We start from the raw sequence: 22030 nt of genomic DNA, 5'->3' as shown, positions 1-22030 counted from the left end.
ATCCCAGAGCTTCCCTTTGGCATCCGCTGAAGCCATTTCCTCTGTCTGAAGGAATCCAGATGGAAACCATCTGCTTGTTCCCGTGTCTCTCAGCCCCACATCTCCTCCTGCATCCCCTAGATGTGCATCTGTGGTCCTGCACCTCCTTGTCCTGTGTTATAGATGTGTGTGCACATCCGTGTGCCAAGGGAGGGACCCGAGTACTGTCTCCTCTAAGATGAATGATCAGAGCTGGGGTTAAGGATACAGGGATGCTGCCGATGAGCTGCACGGCATTAACCAGCCCGTGGGAGGCTGCTGGTTAAACATTAGCCAGGATTCACTGCTCAGTCCAATTTTTAAGAGCTCTGTTGAGTTTAGCTGGGTGTGGGACCGCTGTGCCAGTGACCCCGCTGGGGACCAGCTCCAAATGAGTCCGTATTCCTGCTGCCCTGAGTCCTGCCCACTGATGGGGAGGTCCTCCTGCACTGCTCTGCACCTATGGGTGCTGAGAGCTGTGGCTCCAAACGCGTGGGTGCAAATGGGGTGCGGCAGCTCCAGCGGAGAGAGCAGGTTGGAGCAGCTCCAGCAGCGCGGGCGCAAGGATGCTCTCTGACCCCACTTTCTGACTTTTCCACCCCATTCCCTCAGTTTACCCTCCAGATGTGAGCAAGTGAGGGAGAGCTTTGCTGTCATGTGAGTGCGTAATTGAAACCCGCTGGGCAGGGGCTGTGATTGGAGGTCTGGTAGGCTGTGCGCTGTGGATTCTCTGCTGTCTCATAGTTCTGAATCCCTGACCATACCCACAGCACAGTCCCAGTGTGCTTCCCCACAACCGGCCCTGCATTTTGGAACCCCCCCAAGGGAGTTCTGTCCCTGCTCCGGATGGGACCATCTCTGCAGCTGTGAGCAGGCGCACAGCCGGGCTAAAAATACTCCTGCTCTGTGCTCCTTCCTGCCCGCGCTGCTGCCTTTCCTGCATTACGGCACGTTTCCACCACAGCCAGCAGCTCCAGCAGGCTGGGGAAAAAACACACACAAAACAACAAGCAAGTCCAGAGCTCCAAAAACACCCTAAAATCTCAGCTTGGCCCCAGCCTGAAGGCTTTACCAACACTTGGTGCACTCTGGGTGGATTCTCCTTTTCCAACCCCATACCCAACAGCTTAATTTCACTGCTCGTCCGTGCTGACTTCCCAAGAGAAGCAATATCAGGTTGGATGGAGTGGGAGGAGTGATGGGTCTGCCCTCCCCCCCCGAGAACCCCACTGAGCGCAGTGTGGCCGTGGGTGGCTCTGCGTTGCTGGCATTCCTGCCCCAGTGCTGTGGCTGTGTGCCACCAGCAGCCATCCCATCCCAGCACCCGGCAGGGACAGCCCTTGAGCTCCACTCCTGGCACGGCTGAGAGAGATGGCCTTGAGGACTGCATTGCCAACCCCGTGCCAGCCCTGTGTTTCCAGGATGTGCCCAGTGTCACCTCACAAAGCCTGGGACTGGTGTCATCCAGGGCTGGTTCCTGCCTCGTGGGGACCAGCTCTCTCTGGGATGCACTGGGTTGCATTGAGATGCACTGAGATGCACCTGGATGTACTGGGTTGGGTCGCACTGGGATGCACCGTCAAAGAGCTGACGCAACACCAGGCTCTCCATGGTTGCACTCAGACACACTGGGATGCATTGGGATGCTGAGATGCACAGGGCTGCACTGGGATGTGCTGGGATGGGTGGTGCTGGTGTCACGCATTGCTTACCAAAGAACTGAGACAGGACAAGTTCCCTTGGGAATCCCCCATGAAATGCAAAGGCACGGTGAAGCCCAGCCCCATGCCGGAGTTCATGACAACGCACGGCTCTTTTGGTTCTGCACAGGGACGAGCAGGGCTTCATTATTTATTTTCTTCCCTTTATGGGCTGAGAAACCATCCCAAAGCTGAGTGCAGCCTGCGTGCTGTCTGTGGGGGGACTCCTGAGCCCTGCTCTCAGTTGAGGCTGTGCCACATGTCCCCAAGTGGAGGCGACGGCCCTGTCCCTATGTGCACCCCAGGGCCATGTGTGTGCCTCAAGATAAGGCTTATATAAAAGTAAATATGCACCCGAGGGGTTTGGGAGCCCCTGTGTAGCTGCGTTTCTTCTGCATTTATGGGAACAAGTGGCACAAATGGAAGAGCCCGTGGCCAACTCATGGAAGGGGTCAGGGAACAAACCTCTTGGAGCCACACTGAGGGCATTTAGACCCTTCCCTGTGCACTTTCTTATAGGGACATGGCGAGGATGAGCCACGTGGAACTGTGGGGTGGGACATGCAGCACCCAGCATCGTGCTGAGCAGCACCACGGGGCAGTGCCGTGGGGAACGAGCTCTGCACGGAGCTGGGAGCTGAGGGTGGGATGAATTGATTCGTTACTCTGTTGCTTCGTTTGTCATTTTGGTCCCATCAGCAAAATCGTCGGGAAAAATATGCGTGAGATAAGAGAGCTCTCACGTCTGTGCTGCCATCCCTGCCAGTAACAATGCTGATATTGAAATGCTGCTGCAAAGAGACTCGAGTGCAGATAATGCAGGGTCATGGCGAGCAGCTGCCGTCTCCGTGCAAATACATCCCCTGTAAAACACGCAGCCAGCTTTGGGAGAGGGACGTTCCCACTCATTACCACAACTCCTTTTCCTTTCCCTGGGACACACCTCACAGTGCAAGTAGCCCAGATGTAAAAAACAACAAGGAAAAAAAAAAAAAAGAACAAAACCACCCAAAACAGAAAGAAAGAAGCCTCCTCTGATGACTTCTTCCATCTGCGTTTCCGCTTCTGGGCATTTTTGGCAACCTTAACCACAGGACTGTGGAAGGGAACAGTCGCCCTCATCCCTGGGGCTTTCCTGCCATGGGCTGCTGGCCCACGTCCATCTTTCCGAGCTCTCCCTGCAGCAGGGAGTTGCTCGTGGCCCTGGCCTGAAATTGTCTGCGTTTGTCACGAGATCCACGGCTCAGCGTCCAGGTTTGTGTTTATGGATCGTTTTGCTGGCATGAGAAACTTCTTTCTGCTGCTTTATTTGGCTGGGCCAGAGGCTCTGCAGCAGGGCACCTTGTTCCCAAGGGGTGACGGTGAGGAAGGGGCTGCCTTTGGCAGGATGGGACCTGTGCGTGTCACTGAGCCACCCTCTGTCTTGAACTAAGGAGCCCAGAACTGCCCCCAGTGCTCCAGATGTGGCCTCCCCAGGGCAGAGCAGAGCAGGAGGAGCACCTCTTCCACTCTGTGCTCAATCCATGCCAGGGCACCAGTGCCTTCTTGACCACTGGGGCACACTGCTGCCTCAGTTGGTCAACGGTTGGTCAACCATAAGTCAACTGTAGGTCAACCAGTGATCAACCAATGGTCAGCTGCTGGTCAACCACTGGCCAACCAGGACCCCCATGTCCTCTGCAGAGCTCCTCTCCAGCAGCTCAGCCCCAGCCTGTGCTGCTGCATGGGGTTATTCCTCCCCATGTGTGGGACCCTACACTTGCCCTTGTTGAACCCAAGGATTTCCAACCCTCATCAAAAGCCAGGCTGGATTTTTCCATGCTGCCAGCACGGTGCACTCGCATCATGTAATTACCCAGCATGATCTGTTGGGCTGCAAACAGATTTCAGGAAGGAGCGTTTCAGGGGTGTTTGCAACAGAGCTGCTCTTTATTTAGGTCCAGGAACGAGCGGCTGTTCTCTCCCACAGCCATGCAGAGACTGCGGGGGCAGAGGCGGCCTCGCAGGTCAGCCCAAAGGATGCCTATGGATGCTTAAAAGGGAGGAATAAATAACTCCTCCCAAAACAACCTCGCCATATGGCATCTCGGAGGAAGGAGCGCGGTGGAGATGCTTTGCTGCTAATTTATGGGGCTGTTGCTGCTATTCTGGTCCCGGGTCACCTATGGAGAGCAGCACACAGGTGCACGTTGTGTCCTTTGTGTGCGTAGGGCATCCATGGTGCAGCTGCTGGGGCTTCAGTGGGAGCTGCCACAGATCAGGCGCTGGTCCTGATGGTTCCTGAGCACTCACTCAGGGTGCTGGTGCCATGGTTGGTGTCTTAGAGCTCCGTGTCCAAGGAGGTGCCCAAGGCCAACTTGCATGGGATACCGTGCAGCCTGATCTGATGGGTGGCAACCAGCTGGCACCGGGGTTGATTTTAAAGTCCCCTCCAATATAATCCATTCCATGACTGTATGATTCCCAGACACCTTATGCTTGGAAGCCCAGTGGTTGGCTTGGACTGCATGGGAATTCCACTCAAAGGCTGTGTGGGGATCTTTGGGACCTCCCTCGGTGGCACAGTGGCAGCGCAGGGGGTCTGAGCGTTTGAGGCGGGTGCTGGAGAGAGGCAGGGCAGCGTGACAGGGATACAGCCTGGGTAATGGGGCATCCCTTCAAGAGAACGGCTCGGGATGGGCTGCGAAAAGCCGTGCTGGGAGCTGGGGCTGCGTATTTCCCCCTGCAGCGATGCTCGGCTTCACCCCCAGGACCCCGGGGCTGCTCTCCCTCCCCCACATCACCCCACGGCCCAGCGGCAATCCGCCCCCCCGGTCTGCCCGCCGCCCCCCTCCTATCCCGGCGCAGCGCCGAGGCGGGCTGGAGGCGGTGCCGGTGCCGCTCGGGGCGGTGCGGCCCGGGAAGGGGCGGGGGCGGCGGGTTGGGCTGGGCACGGCGCGGCTCGGCTCGGCTCGGTTCAGCACGGCTCCGCTCAGCACGGCTCGGCGCGGCACAGCACGGCTCGGCTCGGCTCGGCACGGAGCGCGGTCCCCGGAGCCGCAGGTAGGTGCGCACCCGGCGCCCCGCAGCGCGCTCCCAGCCCGGCTCGACTCGGAGCGGCTCGGTTCGGTTCGGCGCGGCTCGGCACGGCTCAGTCACCGCGCCGCCGGTCCGCTGGGGCTGTCTCGGGTGAGCCCGGGCCGGCGGTGGGCGGCGGGGAGCGGCGCGGCGGCTTGTTGCATTCGGAAGCTGAGTTGGTGCCGGAGAACTGCGAGTGGCTTCATTTTCCAGGAATGCGAGTCATTTCCTCTGGCCAGTCGCAGGGAGTTGAAATTTAACAGCAGCGGGGCTGCTCCGCCAAACCCCTGCCCCGGCCCCAGCTTCGCTTCCCGGACCCCTTACCCGTGGGATCCTCGCCCGTGGGTCCCCCTGCCTGGGGATCGTGCTCATCCACGGACCATGCTTGTGTACGTGTCCTCTCACCGATGGGTCCCTTCACCTCTCGTCTGCCGGTCTTGTTGTTGGTGTGTTGCAGTCGTTAGTATGTTACGTTCACCCAGCATCCCTACATCCATGCATTCACTCATAGTTCCCATTGCCTTTGGTTTGCATTCAGCCATGGTCCCATCAGCCATGGGTCCCATCACTTGTGGATCCTCTTGTCCATGAGTTCTCTTGTTCATGGTTTGCATTCACGTATGGGTCCCATTGCCCACAGGTGATTTTTACCCACAGATCCCATTGCCCATGGGTTGCACTTGCCCACGGGACCTCTTAGCCATGGATCCCATCACCAGTGGGTCCCCTCACTCATAAGTTCTGTTGGCACTGAGTTCCCTTGTGCATTTGGTCATAGGTCTCGTGATGTGTGGTTTGCATTCACCCATGGGTCCCATCACCTATGGGTTGCATTCACCCATGGGTTCCATCACCAGTGGGTGGCATTCACCTGTGGGTTCCATCACCCATCGGTTGCAATTGCCCGTGGTATATCTCATCCTTGGGTCCTCTCACTGTTGAGTCCTTGTATACTTGAGTTCTCTTGTTCATAGTTTGTGTTCATCCATGAGTCCCATCACCCATGGGTTCTATTCACCTGTAGGTCCCATCCCCTGTGAGTTACACCCACCCTTTGGCCCCATTATGCATGGGTTACATCCACCCATGGGTCCCATCACCCATGGGCTATGTTCACCCATTGGTCCCATCACCCATGGGCTATGTTCACCCATTGGTCCCATTGCCCATTGGTTACATCCACCCTATATGTCCCATCCCCTACTGCTTATGTTCAACTACAGGTCCCATTGCCAATGGGTTGCATCCACCCACACGTCCCATCACCCCTGGTTTGTGTTCTCCCACTTGGCCTGTAGGCTGCGCTTGCCCATGAGACCTCTCCCCCCTGGGTCCCATCATCAGCCACTCTCCTCACCCATGGGTCCTCTTGCTTCCCCATGGGATGTGTCACCCATGGGATCGATCGCCCATGGATCCTGTTCTGTGTTGGTAGCCACACCTGTGGGTCCTCTTGTCTGTGGCTCCTCCTGCTTCTGGGTGCCACTCACCCCTGGATGCCCTCACCTATGGGTGCCGGCCTTGCAAGACCAGCACCGGGGAAGTCCCATAGGAGGTACTGAGGAGATCATGGCCATGGGTTGGCTGTGGGGAGGTGGCGGTGGGAGGGACGTGGCTGGACGTGTTTGCTGACATCTTGCAGTTCAGAATCAGCTTTTCCCCGCTCACGGCTGAGCATTTCCCATCCACGGGGCTGTATTACCCCTAAAGCCAAACTCTGCCCTTCCAGGACGTGTTGGCTGTGCACGGAGCTCTCCTGCTCTGTGCTGTGTCGGTGTTTTTCCACCAGGCTCTTGAATTCTTTGGTTGAGCGCGGATGGATTCAGTCTCCGTCGCTTGAGAGCAATGTTTTGTGTAAAGCCCCACGTCCCGAAGGCGCTCCGGGGTTTGGTTCTAGGCACTGCCTTTTGGCTGTCATTTGCAAAGGGTTCTTTTCATTGGAGCTCGGGTTTATCCAGCCTCTCCGAACCCCGAATCTGTAAGCAATTATGCCATGACATGAGAAGTCGGCACTCTGGAAAGGATTAATTCAGACCAGATGTAAAAATAAATGCGAATTTCAAATGAAGATGATGTCAGCTCCCTCCTGCTAAAAAAAATATAATAGACCCAAAAAAAAAAGCAAAGCAGCTCTGTGGACTCCAGATGGAAGATAGAAACGATGGCTGTGGGTAAAAGATCTGCCTGGCTCCTTCATTTCGTTTGATGCTTTATTTTGTGACATTCCTCAGGCGCTGCTTGGGAAGGGTGAGCGCAGCCTTGGTGGCGCTTTTGGGGCTGTATGGAGCACTTTGGGGCACCCGGGGGGGGGGGTTCCAGTGGGGGACTGCAGCTCTGTTTGCCACAGTCTGGAGCCGGACACAGAGATGCTGTGAGATCCGGAGGGAGCGGATGGGGCTCTTGGTGTTCAAGGCATCCTTGTGTGCGTTTTGGCATAAAATGGAGCTCGTTTCGGTTTAAAATGGAGCTTGTTTTGGCACATCCTGCCCGGAAAATGGGCGGTTTTGCAACCACCAACCCGCTCCCATGGGTGAGGATTGGGGCTCGGGGCAGGGCAGCACTTCCCCACGTGTGGTTATGAACCCTCATCTCCTTCCCCTGGGAGATCAGTCCTGTCCTGGGGCTACACCGTACACAAGTGGGGGGCGTTGAGCTGAGCCCCAGCTGCTTTGTGGCAGCTCAGCTCCTGCCCGAAGCACGGCCATGGGATGGGGCTCCCAAAAGGGGTTTCTGTACAGAAATCCCCTGAGCCTTCCCAAAAGCAACATGGGGAGTTTGCTCAGGGTTGAGGCACCACACAGGCATGAGGCTGCTGTGGGGCTTGGGTTTTGTTTTCATAGGGACTTCCATAGCTTGGAAATGGCTCTTTATTACCCTGTTCCCTATGGCTGCTTTGTGGTTGGAGAGCAGAACCCACAGCAAGTCCAAGGCCAAAACCCAAAGGATCTATGGGTGCTGCTATCAGGATGGGCTCGCTCCCCATGGAAGCGGAGGCAGCGCTGCTTCCCTCTGTGGGCATCCTCTGGAGCTGCTGTCCTGCAGCTTGAGCACTGGGAGATCCTCCTTTGGTGACACTGGAGGCATTGGTGGCACTGGGAGATCCTGCCTCGGTGACGCTGGGAGCCTTGGTGGCACTAGGAGATCTCGGTGGCACTGAGAAATCCTGCATTGGCAGCACTGGGAAATCTTGTCTTGGTGGCACTGGGAACACCTGCCTTGGTGCTGACGGGGATGGGGAATGTTTCACAAAGGCCCCGGAAGGCGTGGGGGGGTTGAATGGGGCTGTGAGGCGTGGGGTGCCGGGGCGCACAAAGCCCCTCTGTTCCCCGCTCGCCTCGCATAACCCACAGCTCCGAGCACTCCTCCTCCTGGCTCTGCTGCGGGGATAATTGCTTCCAGCCGGGTGCCAGCCGCCCTGCAGCTCCTCCTTGCTGGAGACCCAAGTGGCTGTCATGCATTTTTGGTTTGGGATGGTGGTGGTTTGTGTGAGGCTTTGGGACTGTGCTCACTATCTCCAAAAACCCCAAGAAATGAGGCTGGCTTTGTCCTGCAGGACGGAGCACTGCATGCAGACAGGGGGTCAGTTTGGAACCCCGAATGTCCCCAGATGTCCCCATGCTGGTGGCTGTGGGGACCCTGCAGTCCTTTGGGGGCAGTGCTGGCCCTGAGCCCAGCACCCAACCACCATTGTGTTGGATGAAGTCATGCCACAGTTATAACCCGGCCCGTTTTTCCCACTGAAGGGCTCTTTCATCTCCCTCTGTTCGTTACGAGGAAGCTGTTGAGTTCGTGGAGAATCGGAGACGATTTTAATTACGGGGTGACCGCAAACGTGCATTAATGTGGCTGTCGGGTTCAGAGACGCTGCGCTGAGCGCCGGCCCTACAACTTGTAGGAACAGCTTGCACATACCTGCGCCCTGTGATGTGGGGCAAAACCGACTCTGAACTCTTCCAAACAAGAAATTCCTGCCCTGTGAATTCATCTTCCCATCCAGCCCTGCACTTTGTTCTGCTTTTCCTCTCCGATTGCCCTCCCGTAATCCCTCCGTTCGCTGCTATTGTGGCTCAGCAGCGCTGAAACAAAAGCTGGGGACGGGCAGAGGAGAGGAGAGGGTTGATGGGACAGGAGTTATTAAAAACAAGCAAATGAGCAGGGTGTCATGATATAATATGGTGGGGCTGGGGGGACCCGAGTGCTGCGTTGTGGGTGTGCTTTGGGGATGAGCCACATTCCCAGCGGGAAAGTACCAACATGCCCGTATAGCCGTGCCAAGTCTGAGCCCTCCGTCCTGTGTGGATTTTGCAGCTGCTTTGCTTGGCCACTCAAAGTCTCTCGTGGGGAAAGTTTGCTGGGGATCTCTCTGCAAATAATGGAATCTGAGGGGCTGAGCCTGCCTGCAATCCTCTCGTGCCGCTCCCAGCCCGCAGCCATGCATGTTCAACGCTCGTGTCGGTGCTTGTTTGGGCACACGGGGAGAAAAATACCTGTTTGCCGGGAATTTTCCTATCGACCACAGAGAGATGGAGTTTGCCCCCGGCTCAGGGTGAGCCAACAACTGCACGTCGGGGCTTCTTTTCCTTTTGTAAGCCTTTCCGCCCGCTGCTGGCAGGCGTTTTGAGGGAGCCACGTTGGGGCGGTGCTGCGGGGGCTGCGGGGCACCTTTGGGTGGCAGTGGGTGCAGGGGGTGCTGGCACTGAGCACACCCAGCCCCGAGGTGTGCTGCCCTCCCCACCACCACCCGCCTCAGCTGCATCACACCCAGCCCTGCAGCAGGCACCGGAGCTGCCAGGTGCCCGGCCGGGGTGGGGACACCAAATACCTTCAGCCCCATTTCATTCCCTGCTGGGATTTTTAATGAAGCTTAAAACAAACCTGGCTGCTGTGCTGCTCGCTCCCAGTCAGGATTGATCATGTCTGGGCATGGACACAGTGTGCAGATGCAAGGCATGAGTGCGGTGCACGGCCACAGTGCATGGTTTTAAGGCATCGTGCAGTGCATGGCCACAGTGCATGACCACAGAGCGTGGATGCAAGCCATCATGCAGTGCATGGCAGCAGTGCGTGGATGCAAGGCTAAGCCGTGATGCACGGCCGCAGTGCGTGGATGCAGTGCACATTTACAATGCAGGCACAGCTGTGGTGCACGTACTCAATACACAGCCATGATCCAAGGCTGCACAACTCCTTGGTGGTGCAAACCCTCTGGATTTCCCAACTCCTGCTAACCCCCAGTAGCTGCCCAACGTCATCTCGCCTTGGGGCACTTCTTTCTCTGCTGTAGAAATACAGGAGTGAAATGGTTTTGGAAACCAAACATGTTTGCATGTAGAGCAAAGCTGAAATGTGATGAATCGAGAGGCACCATCGCGTCCTCAGGAAAAAAAAGAGGGATTTGCTTTGATTGTGATGATCCGTGCTCATTATGTCACGCGTGCCTTTGTGCCCTGTGGGTAGCGATGGCATGAAGGGCACCTCAGGAATATTTGCCCTGGGATCTGGGCTGTGCAGACCAGCAGTGCCCCGACTCCTCACCCCAGCGCTTGCTGGCTTTCTGTGGGACAGGGATGCTCCGGAAGGGGTGCGGGTCCTGCGGCTGGAGGTGGCAGGGAAGAGCCTGCTGTGTTCCCAGCACAGAGCCTTATTTTGGTTATTGTTCTGTGATGCCAGGAAAGGCATTTCTGAGGTTTTTCTGAAATAGAGCTGGGAGAATAAAACCGCTGCTTCAGGCTTTAGGGGCTGAGCTGCAATCCCACGCTGCCCAAGGCCTGGGAGGGCCAGCAGCATCACGGGTGGTGTGAGCGCCATGGGCACGTGGTGGGGCTGTGGGATGGGGTCCGGTGTGGGACTCAGCACCTCCCTATCCCACAGGGATGGCGCCCATGGGGACCAAGGCCGCCCCGTCCTGCCGGTGAGGTGCCCGCTGCCCCCAGCCCAGCCCGGCCGTGCTGCCCACGATGAACAAGCTGCCCTTCCACAACAACCGAGTCATGCAGGACCGCCGCAGCGTGTGCATCTTCCTCCCCAACGACGACTCCCTCAACATCATCATCAATGTAAGCTTGGGGGCCACGGGGTGCTCTTTTCCAAGCTCTCCTTTGGCTTCTGCTTTTAATTTCGAGCCCGCTGCCCTCTCCTTGCTGGAGAAACCCACCTGGCACATCCCTCTGCATCAGCTCTCAGCGCTCTCCAGCTTCTTGAACCATGGGCACCAAGCATGAAATTCCTTCACTTGGCTTCTTTCTTTAATTTGGTGCTACCCAATATTCCATTTTCTGCCCACTTTGGCTTGCTAATGGGGACTCACATTTGGTCCCCATGGGAAACCAAGACCTGGACCCCAGCTGGTGACAGCACTTGAGGACATGGCAGGGGTGGGTGCTGCTGTTCATGGTTTGCACCCAGGACACGCATGTGCCTTCCACAGGTGAAGATCCTATGCCACGAGCTCCTCGTGCAGGTGTGTGACCTCCTGAGGCTGAAGGACTGCCATCTCTTTGGGCTCAGCGTCATCCAGAGTAAGTGTGGGGCTCACCCCATGGCCCCGGTGGCAATGGGGCCGTGTCGTGATGCTCACCCTGCCCAACTCCCTCCCAGACAATGAGCACGTCTACATGGACCTGGCCCAGAAACTCTACAAGTACTGTCCCAAGGAGTGGAAGAAGGAGGCCAGCAAGGTCAGCGGTGAGGTGTTGCATGGAGAGATGACGGCACTAAGGCCACCTCTGTTCCCGGCGCAGGTCACTGTCCCTGCGCAGCCGCGGGCTGGGGGTGGGCATGGAGCTGAGAGCCAATTTGGGTGGTGTAGGGGGTGCGGGCGGTGCTCGGTGGCTGTCACCCCAGTGTCACCACACCACGTAGGGATGTGTCCTCCACCGGAATCCTATTCCTGCCTTGCTTCCCAGCGGGTGAAGAGATGGATGGGATGGGATGGGATGGGATGGGATGGGATGGGATGGGATGGGATGGGATGGGATGGGATGGGATGGGATGGGATGGGATGGGATGGAGGAAGGATGGGGAAGGTGGATGCCGACCCAATGGGGTTTTCAAACCCAGCCTTTACATTTTATAACTCCAAATCCCGTTTGGTTTTTTGACATAAGGCAAATCTGGGGGGCAAAATGAGAGGTGGTGCTGGGGAGGGGAATTGCCAAGACCAGCCCTTGTGCTGGAGCCTGGTGCATTACGGGGACTGGCGGTCACAGCATGGCACCGGGATGTCCTCAGAGGCCCTGAATGTGTTCTGTGTTCCAGGGGATCGACCAGTTTGGCCCCCCCATGATCATCCACTTCCGAGTGCAGTACTACGTGGAGAATGGTCGGCTGATCAGGTGTGAGGCCGGGGCACAGCGTCCCAAATACTGCCAGAAGTGTTCAGGCACCCAGCGCTCACCCCTTCCTGTTAGCTCAGCTGTACTCTCCCTGTCCCTATCCATCTGTGTGCCAAGGCACCCTTTCCATCCCATAACATAGTCATTGTGGCACCGAGGGCACGGTCACTGGGCATGGTGGAGGTGGGTTGGGATTGGACTTGGGGATCTTGGAGGTCTTTTCCAACCTCAACAATTCCACGGGTCTATGACTTTGGGGGTTGGAAACATCAGATTTAAGATTTTATCACTTTCGTGCCCAAGGCCGGGCAGGAGCTATCAGAAAACCACTGTCAGGGTCTGCCCCTCTCTGGGACATGTTGGGGACACGGTGGCCATGTGGGGATGCTTTTATTGGCTTGTAGGGTTTTGTAGTCCCGGCAGCAAACTGCTGGGGTCCCTCCAGCATCCCCAAATTTCTCATCCCTGCAGCGACCGCACGGCACGGTACTACTACTACTGGCACCTGCGCAAGCAAGTGCTGCACTCACAGTGTGTGCTGCGAGAAGAAGCCTATTTCCTGCTCACTGCCTTTGCCCTGCAAGCTGACCTGGGAGACTTCAAACGCAACAAGCACTATGGGAAGTACTTTGAGCCCGAAGCCTATTTTCCTGCCTGGGTAAGTGCTGTGTGACATGAAGCTGTGGGGCTCAAGTTGTGCTTGCGGCAGAAGGAGTGATGCTGTGTCCACACCTCGGGGTTATTAATAACCAGTGACAACTGTGGGGCTGCAAATAGCTGCAAGCCTAGGCTGGGGTTGGGCAGTAGCGTCAGAGTGGCCACTCCAGTGATGGGGATTTCCCTGTGTTCGCTAGGGGGGTGTTCACTATGGGGCTGCTCTGTGTGCCACCTGGCACTGCGGTGTCACCTGGCCTAGGTGTCCCCTGCAGTCTGTGCAGCCCCGCTGTCCCTGTGCACAGCCCATCCCCCCAAAAGCCCAGCTGTTAGCTAACCAGTGCATACCTGAGATAAGGAGGTGCAGTGGGCTGCACTCGCACTGCTCCAGCACCAAGAAGCTGACCCTTTCCCAGGGCATCCCGCAGCCCAGGCTTCTGGGATGGAAAAATGTATAAAAGCTGTAGGTGCTGCTGCCCGCTTTGATTTATGATGGGTATTCCTTGGGTTTGCCCCAGATCCGCCTGCTTTGCTGTTTTTTGTTCTCACGATGGCCCCAGGGCTGTGTTCCTGCCCTGCGGGAAGCCTGGTGTGTAGGAATGGCTGCTTCTGTGCTGCTGATGGGGTTTTTGCCACCAGAAGTCGAGCATTACAAGGACATTGCTCCTCAAATCTCTGCATCAGAAGGTGTTGCTCCAATTTTCCATTGCCTTGGATGAGCTTCTCATCTCCTTCAACCAGGTGGTGGCAAAGCGGGGCCGGGACTACATCCTGAAGCACATCCCCAACATGCACAAGGATCAGTTTGCCCTGACGGCCTCTGAAGCCCACCTGAAGTACATCAAGGAGGCCGTGCGGCTGGACGACGTGGCCGTGCACTACTACCGGCTGTACAAGGTGGGAGTGGGGCTGCTGCCCAGCCCCAACCCTGCTGTGGTTGGCCCAAATCAGGCTGCCCAGGGCCCCATCCAGCCTTCTATTTGTCCCCAAGCCCAACCCCACCCCACTGTGCCCACTGACTGTATCACTCAGTGCCACATCCACAGCTCTGGGTCACTGCAAGGGATGGTGACCCCACCACTCCATGGGCAGCTGTGCCACTGCAGCACTGCTCTTTCAAAGCAGGAACGATTCGTAATATCCAACCTGAACCTCCCCTGGGACAACTTAAAGCCATCACCTCTTGAATGTTCCTTCAGAGTTTCATCTTTAGATATGGGCATTTTGGGGAGATGAGGAGGGACCAGCTGAGGCTGCAGTGTGTGCATCATTAATTGTACAAGCCCAGCATGCAGCATCTGCTGCAGCAGGAGATGGGGTAACCAGAGGGGACAGCTGGGCTGTGGGGGCAGATTTATCCACTTTATCAGAATCATAGAACCACAGAATGGCCTGGGTTGGAAGGGACCTCGAGGATCATGAAGCTCCAACTCCCACCACAGGCAGGGCCACCAACCTCCACATTGAATACCAGCCCAGGCTGCCCAGGGCCCCATCCAACCTGGCCTTGAACAGCTCCAGGGATGGACGGGGCATCCACAGCCTCTCTGGGCAGCTGTTCCAGCACCTCACTGCTCTCATAGTAAAGAACTTCCCCCTGGCACACAACCTAAACCTTCCCTCCTTTGCACTTTATGGTACAAATTTAAAGCATCTCATATTTCCCCTCAGGACAAGAGGGAGGTGGACGCGTCGCTGACACTGGGGCTGACAACACGGGGCATTCAGATCTTTCAGGTATGCAGCACCTGCTCCCTGCTCCATCCCTGCAGGATGCTCCCACTGCCACCCTCACCCACCTTTATCATCGAATCACAGCATGACCTGGGTTGCAAAGGCCCACAGTGCTCATCCATTCCAACCCCCTGCTGTGTGCAGGGTCACCAACCAGCAGCCCAGGCTGCCCAGAGCCACATCCAGCCTGGCCTTGAATGCCTGCAGGGATGGGGCATCCACAGCCTCCTTGGGCAACCTGTTCAGTGTGTCACCACCCTCTATATGCTTACAGAACCTGGATGAGGAGAAGCAGCTGCTCTATGACTTCCCCTGGACCAACGTGGGCAAACTGGTGTTTGTGGTGAGTGCGGAGCTGCGCACAGCAGGGCTGGTTTGTGGTGTGGTGCTCCGGAGGGGCTGAGCTTCCCCTTCTCCTGCACAGGGCAAGAAGTTTGAGATCCTTCCTGACGGGCTGCCCTCGGCCAGGAAGCTCATCTACTACACGGGCTGCCCGCTGCGCTCCCGCCACCTCCTGCAGCTGCTGAGCAGCAGCCACCGGCTGTACATGAACCTGCAGCCCGTGCTGCGACAGGTCCGCAGGCTGGAGGAGAATGAGGGTAGGTGCCCAATGTTCCTCAAATCCTGCCTGTGTGTGGATGTGGAGCTGCCCTGCAGGTTCCCATGCTGGTCCTGTTCTGATTCTGCCCGATCAGAAATGCTCCCCTGGCTGTGATGGATGCCTGCAAACCCCTGGGAATGGTTACATGCCCTGTTGTTGTCCCTGAGGGTCTCAGTGTGTCAGTGCAATGCTCCCAGGGCCCTCAACAACCATAAGATTCTCCTCCTCCTACTACTTCACTTCCTCTTCTTTCTCTTCTTTCTCCTCCTCCTTTATATCTTTGCCTTTACCTCCTCCTTCTCCTTGTTGTCTTCCTCTTTATCTTCCAATTCCTCCCCCTTTCCTTCTTCCTCCTGTTCCTCCTCTTCTTCCTCTTCCTCCTCCTCTTTTTCTTTCTCTTCCTTCTTTTCCTCTTACTTCTCCTCTTCCTTTTCTTTCTCTCACTCCTTATTCTCTTCCTTGTCTTTCACCCTTTTATATCCAATTCCTCCTATTTCTCCTCCTCCCCTCTTCCTCTTCCTCTTCCCCTTCCCCTTCCTCTTCCTTCTTTCTCTCTGTCCTCCTCCTTCTCTTCCTCTATCTTGTCTTCTTCCTCCTCTTCCTCCAGCTCATCCTTTTTTTCTTCCTCCTTCTCTTCCTTCTCCTCTTCTTCTTCCCCCTCCTCCTCCTGTTCCTTCTTCTCTCCTTCCTCCTCCACTGGAGGAAGAACACAGCACAGAGCCCAGCAGGCCCAAAGCTCCTCACCCACCCCCAGCAGCCTCCAAATGCCATCCAAGCAGGGCCGGCTCCCATTGTACCACCCAGCTGCGTTTGGATCATTGTCTCTGGGTTCTGGGGGTACCTGGGTGCCACGTGTGCTGTGTGTCCATCCTGACAGAGAAGAAGCAGTACCGCGAGTCGTACATCAGCGACACGCTGGACCTGGACATGGATCAGCTGGAGAAGCGCTCGCGGGCCAGCGGGAGCAGCGCCGGCAGCATCCGGCACAAGCGGCTGTCGCGGCACTCCACCACCAGCCACAGCAGCTCCCACACTTCAGGCATCGAAGCTGACCCCAAACCCCGGGATATGGGACCCGAGGATGCCAGCGTTCACCGCAAGCTGAAGACCTGCAGCTCCATGACCAGCCACGGCAGCTCCCACACCTCCGGGGTGGAGAGCGGGGGCAAGGACAGGCTGGAGGAGGATCTGCAGGATGACGGTGAGAGACCCCAGGGTGTGCAAGATGGGGACCGGTGGGCTTGGTGGGAGGGTGGCGTGGAGGTGACCGTCCCCATCCCTCCTGGCTTAGAGATTGAGATGCTGGTGGATGACCCTCGGGAGCTGGAGAGAGCGGGTGAGCTGGCGCTGGAGGTGAGCCCCGACATGTGTGTGTACATCACCGAGGACATGCTGCTGTCACGCAAGTTCAACGGGCACTCAGGTAATGCCACGCTCCATAGAATCACAGAATATCCCGAGTCGGAAGGGATCCCTAAGGGTCATGGGGTCCTGCTCCAAGCTCCACACCAGGACCACCCAAACATCAGACCTTATGTCTGAGAGCCTTGTCCAAATGCTTCTTGAACTGTGGCAGGCTCAGCGCTTTTGGGAACCTGTTCCATGCCCGCCTCCCTCTGGTGCAGGGCCTGACATCCATCCTGATCCTCCCCTTCACCTCTGCTCCTGCATTTCCTCCTCCATCCTGTGTGATGCAGTTCTGGGCAGACCAAAATTAGCCTGGGTATTCCTTTGGGATGCAGGGAAAATCTGTTTGTCCCATGGCTGGGGGTGGAGGTGAGGCGTATTCAGCCTGATGGAACTGTAAAGATCTTGGGAAAGGAGCAGGTTTTTTCAGGGGAAGAGTCGCTTGAACTTTTTTGGGTGATGCTTATGGAAGAGAAGCACAAATCTATGCAGGAAACCCCTGCAAGAAGGCACGGGTGGTCACAAAAGGTCAACAGGCAGGGAGTGGTGGGAGCCATCTGGGGATACAAGGGGACAAAGGTATCAGATGGAGCCAGTGGGAATAATTTTGGCTTTGGGTGTCACTTTGGTGCGCTCTCTTGGGTATCCATCCTGATTGGGCACAGCTGCCCAGCAGTGCTGGGCTCACCATCCCTGGGGGTGCTCCAGATCCATGGCGATGTGGCACTGAGGGATGTGTGGGCAGTGGGCACAGTGTGGTGGGCTGGGGTTGGGCTCGGAGATCTCGGAGGGCTTTTCCAACCTGAGTGATTCCATGATCCCACACAGGGCTGATCGTAAAGGAGCTCAGCTCCTCCACCTCCAGCTCCTCAGAGACGGTGGTGAAGCTCCGTGGGCAGAGCACCGACTCCTTACCCCAGGTGGGTGCCGGCGGTGCTCCTCACCCCCCTCCCTGCTCCCCATGGCACTTTGTGTCCCCCCGCAGCCCTGACCCCCTTCCCCTCACACAGACAGCATGCAGGAAACCCAAAACGTCGACGGATCGGCACAGCCTGAGCCTGGACGACATCCGGCTCTACCAGAAGGACTTCCTGCAGCTGGCAGACCTGTGCCAGGACACGGCGCAGAGCTTCACCTTCGGCTGCAGCCACGGCCTCGGTGACGACGGCCTCTACTGCAACGGCTGCCTGGCCCGGCAGTGCCTCAACATCCAGGAGGGTTTCCCCACCAAACGGACCAGCAAATACTTCTCACTGGACCTCACCCACGATGAAGTCCCTGAGTTCGTTGTCTGAGGACGCTGGGGACGGCACCGGCTGCTGCCCAGGGGGGGTCCGGACCCCACCGAGCCCCAGTGCAACCTACCCCAACCCTCCCCACCATGGGGATGGCTGAGCTCAGAGCAGGGCTGGGGGATGGGGATGGGTCCCTCGGCGTCCTTCTGCCTCTGGAAGTCGATGTGTGCGCGTGAATCGTCTCATTTCACCTCGGAGATGCTCGAGGTGCTCATCCAGCCAAAGCCAACCCCTGGTTTCCCAGTGGCAAAATGGAGATTCTCCCCAGCCCTGACCCCTATCCTTGGCATTGCCACTGCCTGCTGGGAAGGAAAGGCCAGACTGCTGCGTCCAAGTCAAGCCAAAGAGATGTAAATACCCCAAAGGCCAGTAATGGGAAGTGAGAATTAAGCAATAAGCACCAGGGCTGTCTGTGCATGGGGGAGCAGCGCTGGAGCCCGGCTCTGAGCAGTGCTGCTCGGGGGCTTCGTGGAGCTTCGTTGTACAAAAACACATCCAGAAACCAAAAATAGCACAAAAAGGCAAAGGAGAGTGGAGAACGTCGTCTGTAATAGTGCCACAACAGTGCTTCCCGATACGTAGGAGTCACATATATAAATATATCCAAGTACGTATGTTTATATATGCCTGGATCTTATAGACCCATTTTCATTCTACCCCCAACCACCTTTTATGCAAAGGATACACCTCTCTCCGACGAAGCATATGGACAATCATTTGTATTCCAAAGCACCCAGGGGAGAAAACAGACCTTCCTATTGAGGACAACATGGAATGCAGCTGCATTGGGAGCACAGCTCTGCCCAGCACAGCCCTGCAGAGCCCTCCATGCATCCTTCAGCCTTTATGGATCCGAGAGCTCCGCTGGGTGACGGTGCTGATGTGTGCCTAGGAGGTAGCAGAGGGTGCAATGCGATGGGCACAGCACAATGCCTTCTTCATTGCTATTTTTAATAAGAGTTTAGCCATCAACGGCCAAAGTTTTACCGTATTTTGATATACCACCTTTTTTTCTTTTTTTTTTTTTTAAAAAAAACAACAAAAAACTGGAAAGTTTTCTTATATATATATATATATATATATAAAATATATATATTGTTTTATAAATAAGCACAACCTTATTTTTCTAAGAGACGTTGTTGGGGAGGGGGGGGCGATCGGTGCCCGAATAAAGCAGAGCAGAGCTGCGTTCAGCAGCACCGGTGATGCTGTGTGTGATCAAAGGAGGTCCGTGCAGGTCCCTTCCAACCCAAAGCCCTTCCGTGGTTCTGTGATCCAAGGGAATCTCCCGCTCTGGTTTTGGGGCTCCTCCTGACGCACCCCAAAGCCTTACGGGCAGGGCACGGCCCTGACACCGCATCCCAGGGTGGGATGTGGGGTGGGCAGGAGGATCCCCTGCGCTCATACCCAGCCTCTGCAGGGGCAGAGATGTATAACTGATTGCTCAGCACTGCTCAGCAATGCTGGCAGATCCACCAGCCCCAAAGCCAGGCTGGAGGATACAGAGATGCTGTTCATGCTGCACGTGCCTGGGATGGGACGGGGGTTGGTGGCCTTTGGTACCGCTGGTCCTTCAGCAATAAGGAGCCTTGTTGTCTGTGCAGAATGAATTGTCCTTTCTGTGAAAGGATCTTCCTATGGGGACAGCGTGAGGGCAGGTGGCCGTGTTGCAAAATGAAAAGCCAAAAATTACAGCTGAATGCATAGGGAACCCCGGAGCGACGTGGTTTTGAAGCAGTGACCTTTGCTGTGTGCCTTGGGACAATAAAGTGACCGCTGTTTGCTTTGCTGTGCCTCGTGGGGATTGGAGGAGCAATGGAACGTGGAGGGATGTTGTGTGTGGGCCACATCTGTCGTGCTCTGCTCCAGCATCGCTGCCCTGGGACAGGCAGGTGTGGGATCCCCAGCCCTGTCCCCAGTCCCCAGCCCTGACCCCTGGCAGTGGAACCAAGCGGTGGCATTTGCTGCCATCCTGTGGCACCTCTGGGTGGCAGCTGGGCCGTATCCCTGTCCCCAACCCACGTAGGGCCTCGAGGACAGCAGCCACCAGTGCAATGAGCATGGCCGTTCTCTGCTGTGGCTCATACAAGGTCTCCATCCCGCTCTGTGCTGGCTGTGTCCCAAAAGCCATTGCTTTGAGGTTGTCACAGGTACCATCTGCCAGTGGGACCCTGACCCTGTTTCCAGCCAGCGGGCGTTTGTTCATTCCATTAATCTTCCTTTCTTTGTTCTCTGCTGGGGGGGATGTGCACGGGGAGGGGATGGGGGGTATCAGGGAGCAGCAGTGGGGTGAGCACCCAGTTCGGAACGAGGTCTCTTCCAACCCAATTCTATGAGTCTGTGATACGATTTTAAGATGATGAAGACATGAAGTTACGATGGCGATAAAGATATGAAGATAAGGAGGATAAAGAGATGAAGCTGATGAAGGTGAAAATGAAGCCACTCCGTGGCAGGAGGCTGCCATCATGCAGGCTGCACCTATTGAACAGGCTCCAAAAATTGTGGCATGTTATCAGAAATGCCCATTTTCTCCAAAAGAAGCCCTCATCTGTGGTGGGAGTGAGGCCCAGAGAGGGGCGGCGTGGTGGGCTCTCAGTCTCTGCCACTTTCTGCTGCTGTAGGATTCTCACAGCTAATTGCATTATGCAGAAGGGGTGAGCACGAGGCAGCAAGCAATGTTAGGGCTGCACTGATGGCATGGAACAGGTTGCCCAAGGAGGCTGTGGATGCCCCATCCCTGCAGGCATTCAAGGCCAGGCTGGATGTGGCTCTGGGCAGCCTGGGCTGCTGGTTGGTGACCCTGCACACAGCAGGGGGTTGGAATGGATGAGCACTGTGGGCCTTTGCAACCCTGGCCATTCTGTGGTCCTGTGATTCTATGACATCTGACAGCTTGTCCCTATCGCTCCTTCATAACCCTATGGAGAGGGCTCTTCCCATTTCCACCCCATGCAGCCCCACACCAGCTCTCTCTTTGGGATGCTCTCCTGTCCCAGCTGCCAGTTTGACACTTACAAGTTCTTGCTGTCACAGAGAAGCTCACATTCCGTCTCCAGTTGCCTCCATTCCAGACTTGGCATCTCCTGTCATCGTTCTGGCAGCCCGGCTGGCTGAGGATTTGAGATCTGCAGCTCGACGACGTGCAAATGCCACCTCCCTGGCAGGAGGGATGGCAACCCCTGCGTGCATCAAACCCAACCGAGTGGGTCGGCGTGGAGCTGGTTACAGCCACAAGTCAGCCATTGGGAAAAGCTGATTTCAAGTTAAAAAAAATGATGATTTCCATCCAACATCCAACTTAGAAGCCCTTGGAATGTGAACCATTTGGAAGCCAAGAGCAAATGAACACACTTTAAAAAGGCAAAAACGCCGCAGCAGTGCTAGTTTAGTTTTGCTGCTTGGGTGCTTCTCATTGGGGTCTCCTGCTGGAGGGCACCCTTGGGTGCTGCTGGGGGCAGCCCCAGCCTCACTCAGTGGCTGTTTAACCTCAGCAATCAGCCATGCATCCACAGCATCACTGTGGAAATGAAGCAGCCCATTTTCTTGCAGCTCATCTCCTCTCCTTCCAGGAAATGTGCGTGGGGAGACCATGGGAAGCCCGCAACCCTGTTATGGGTTTGATAAAGGAGGTTATGGGTTTAATAACGGGGGTTGTGGGTTTAACAAGAGGGCTTATCGAGTGCATCCCAAAAATCAAACCAAGGCACCTGAGGTGAACCCACATCCAGGGTGTTGGAGCTCATTTTGGGTGTGGATGGAGGGAATGAATGACCTTCTAAAGAAGCTAACCAGCTCCCCAGATCCTAAAATAGATCCTAATCCTAAAATCTGGGCATCGGGGCTTCAATATTAAAAACAAAGAAGTATGTAAAATAAGGAATTGCTGGAGACACAAGTAGGGGCTGGTGTGGGACATCGGGGGTTGGAAAGGGCTCGGGGGGGGGCAGGGGGCTGAGGAGCCCTCGGAGGGGGGAAAGGGGATCCAAGGAGGTGTGGGGGCAATAGAGGGAAGGGCTGGAGGTTGGTGGGGCACAGGATGTGGTGTGATGGGGTTTCAGAAGGGGGTGATGGCGGGGAAGGGGATGTGATAAGGTGTGGGTGTGTGATAAGGTGCAGGGGTGTGTCAGGGACGAAGGGGAGGGGATGCAGGGAGTGTTATGGGGGTGCAGGAGGGTGGGATGGGTTGCAGGGGTGGTTTGGGGGAAGGATGTGGTCGCGTGATGGGGC

General features: G+C 56.4%; 1 protein-coding gene across 2 annotated transcripts; it reads left to right on the top strand.

Moving 5' to 3' along the window:
- Positions 1–4621: 4621 nt before the first annotated feature.
- Positions 4622–18821, top strand: FRMD6 (FERM domain containing 6). 2 transcript variants are annotated; one of them, XM_072337807.1, is made up of 14 exons: positions 4622–4760; positions 10647–10831; positions 11203–11293; positions 11373–11452; positions 12033–12109; positions 12581–12767; positions 13505–13660; positions 14435–14500; positions 14772–14840; positions 14922–15096; positions 15976–16299; positions 16390–16521; positions 17334–17425; positions 17516–18821. In XM_072337807.1, exons 2-14 carry the CDS (start codon positions 10733–10735, stop codon positions 17798–17800), a joined length of 1833 nt encoding a protein of 610 aa, XP_072193908.1. In that variant the 5' UTR covers positions 4622–4760; positions 10647–10732; the 3' UTR covers positions 17801–18821. The 2 variants fall into 2 exon arrangements, with proteins under 2 accessions (XP_072193908.1, XP_072193906.1); XM_072337805.1 differs by having other exon boundaries at positions 11373–11515.
- The last annotated feature ends 3209 nt before the right edge of the window (positions 18822–22030 follow it).

Source organism: Excalfactoria chinensis, chromosome 5 (genome assembly GCF_039878825.1).
Source record: "Excalfactoria chinensis isolate bCotChi1 chromosome 5, bCotChi1.hap2, whole genome shotgun sequence".
NCBI lineage: Eukaryota > Metazoa > Chordata > Aves > Galliformes > Phasianidae > Excalfactoria > Excalfactoria chinensis.
This window is presented reverse-complemented; position numbering and strand designations above follow the sequence as displayed.

Excerpts from the sequence above, each read along its gene's own strand:
- FRMD6 (XM_072337805.1), top strand. The coding sequence starts at position 10,733 with ATGAACAAGCTGCCCTTCCACAACAACCGAGTCATGCAGGACCGCCGC. Across the intron at positions 10,832-11,202 it reads CCCTCAACATCATCATCAAT|GTGAAGATCCTATGCCACGA; the intron begins GTAAGCTTGGGG and ends TGCCTTCCACAG. Across the intron at positions 16,522-17,333 it reads CAAGTTCAACGGGCACTCAG|GGCTGATCGTAAAGGAGCTC; the intron begins GTAATGCCACGC and ends GATCCCACACAG.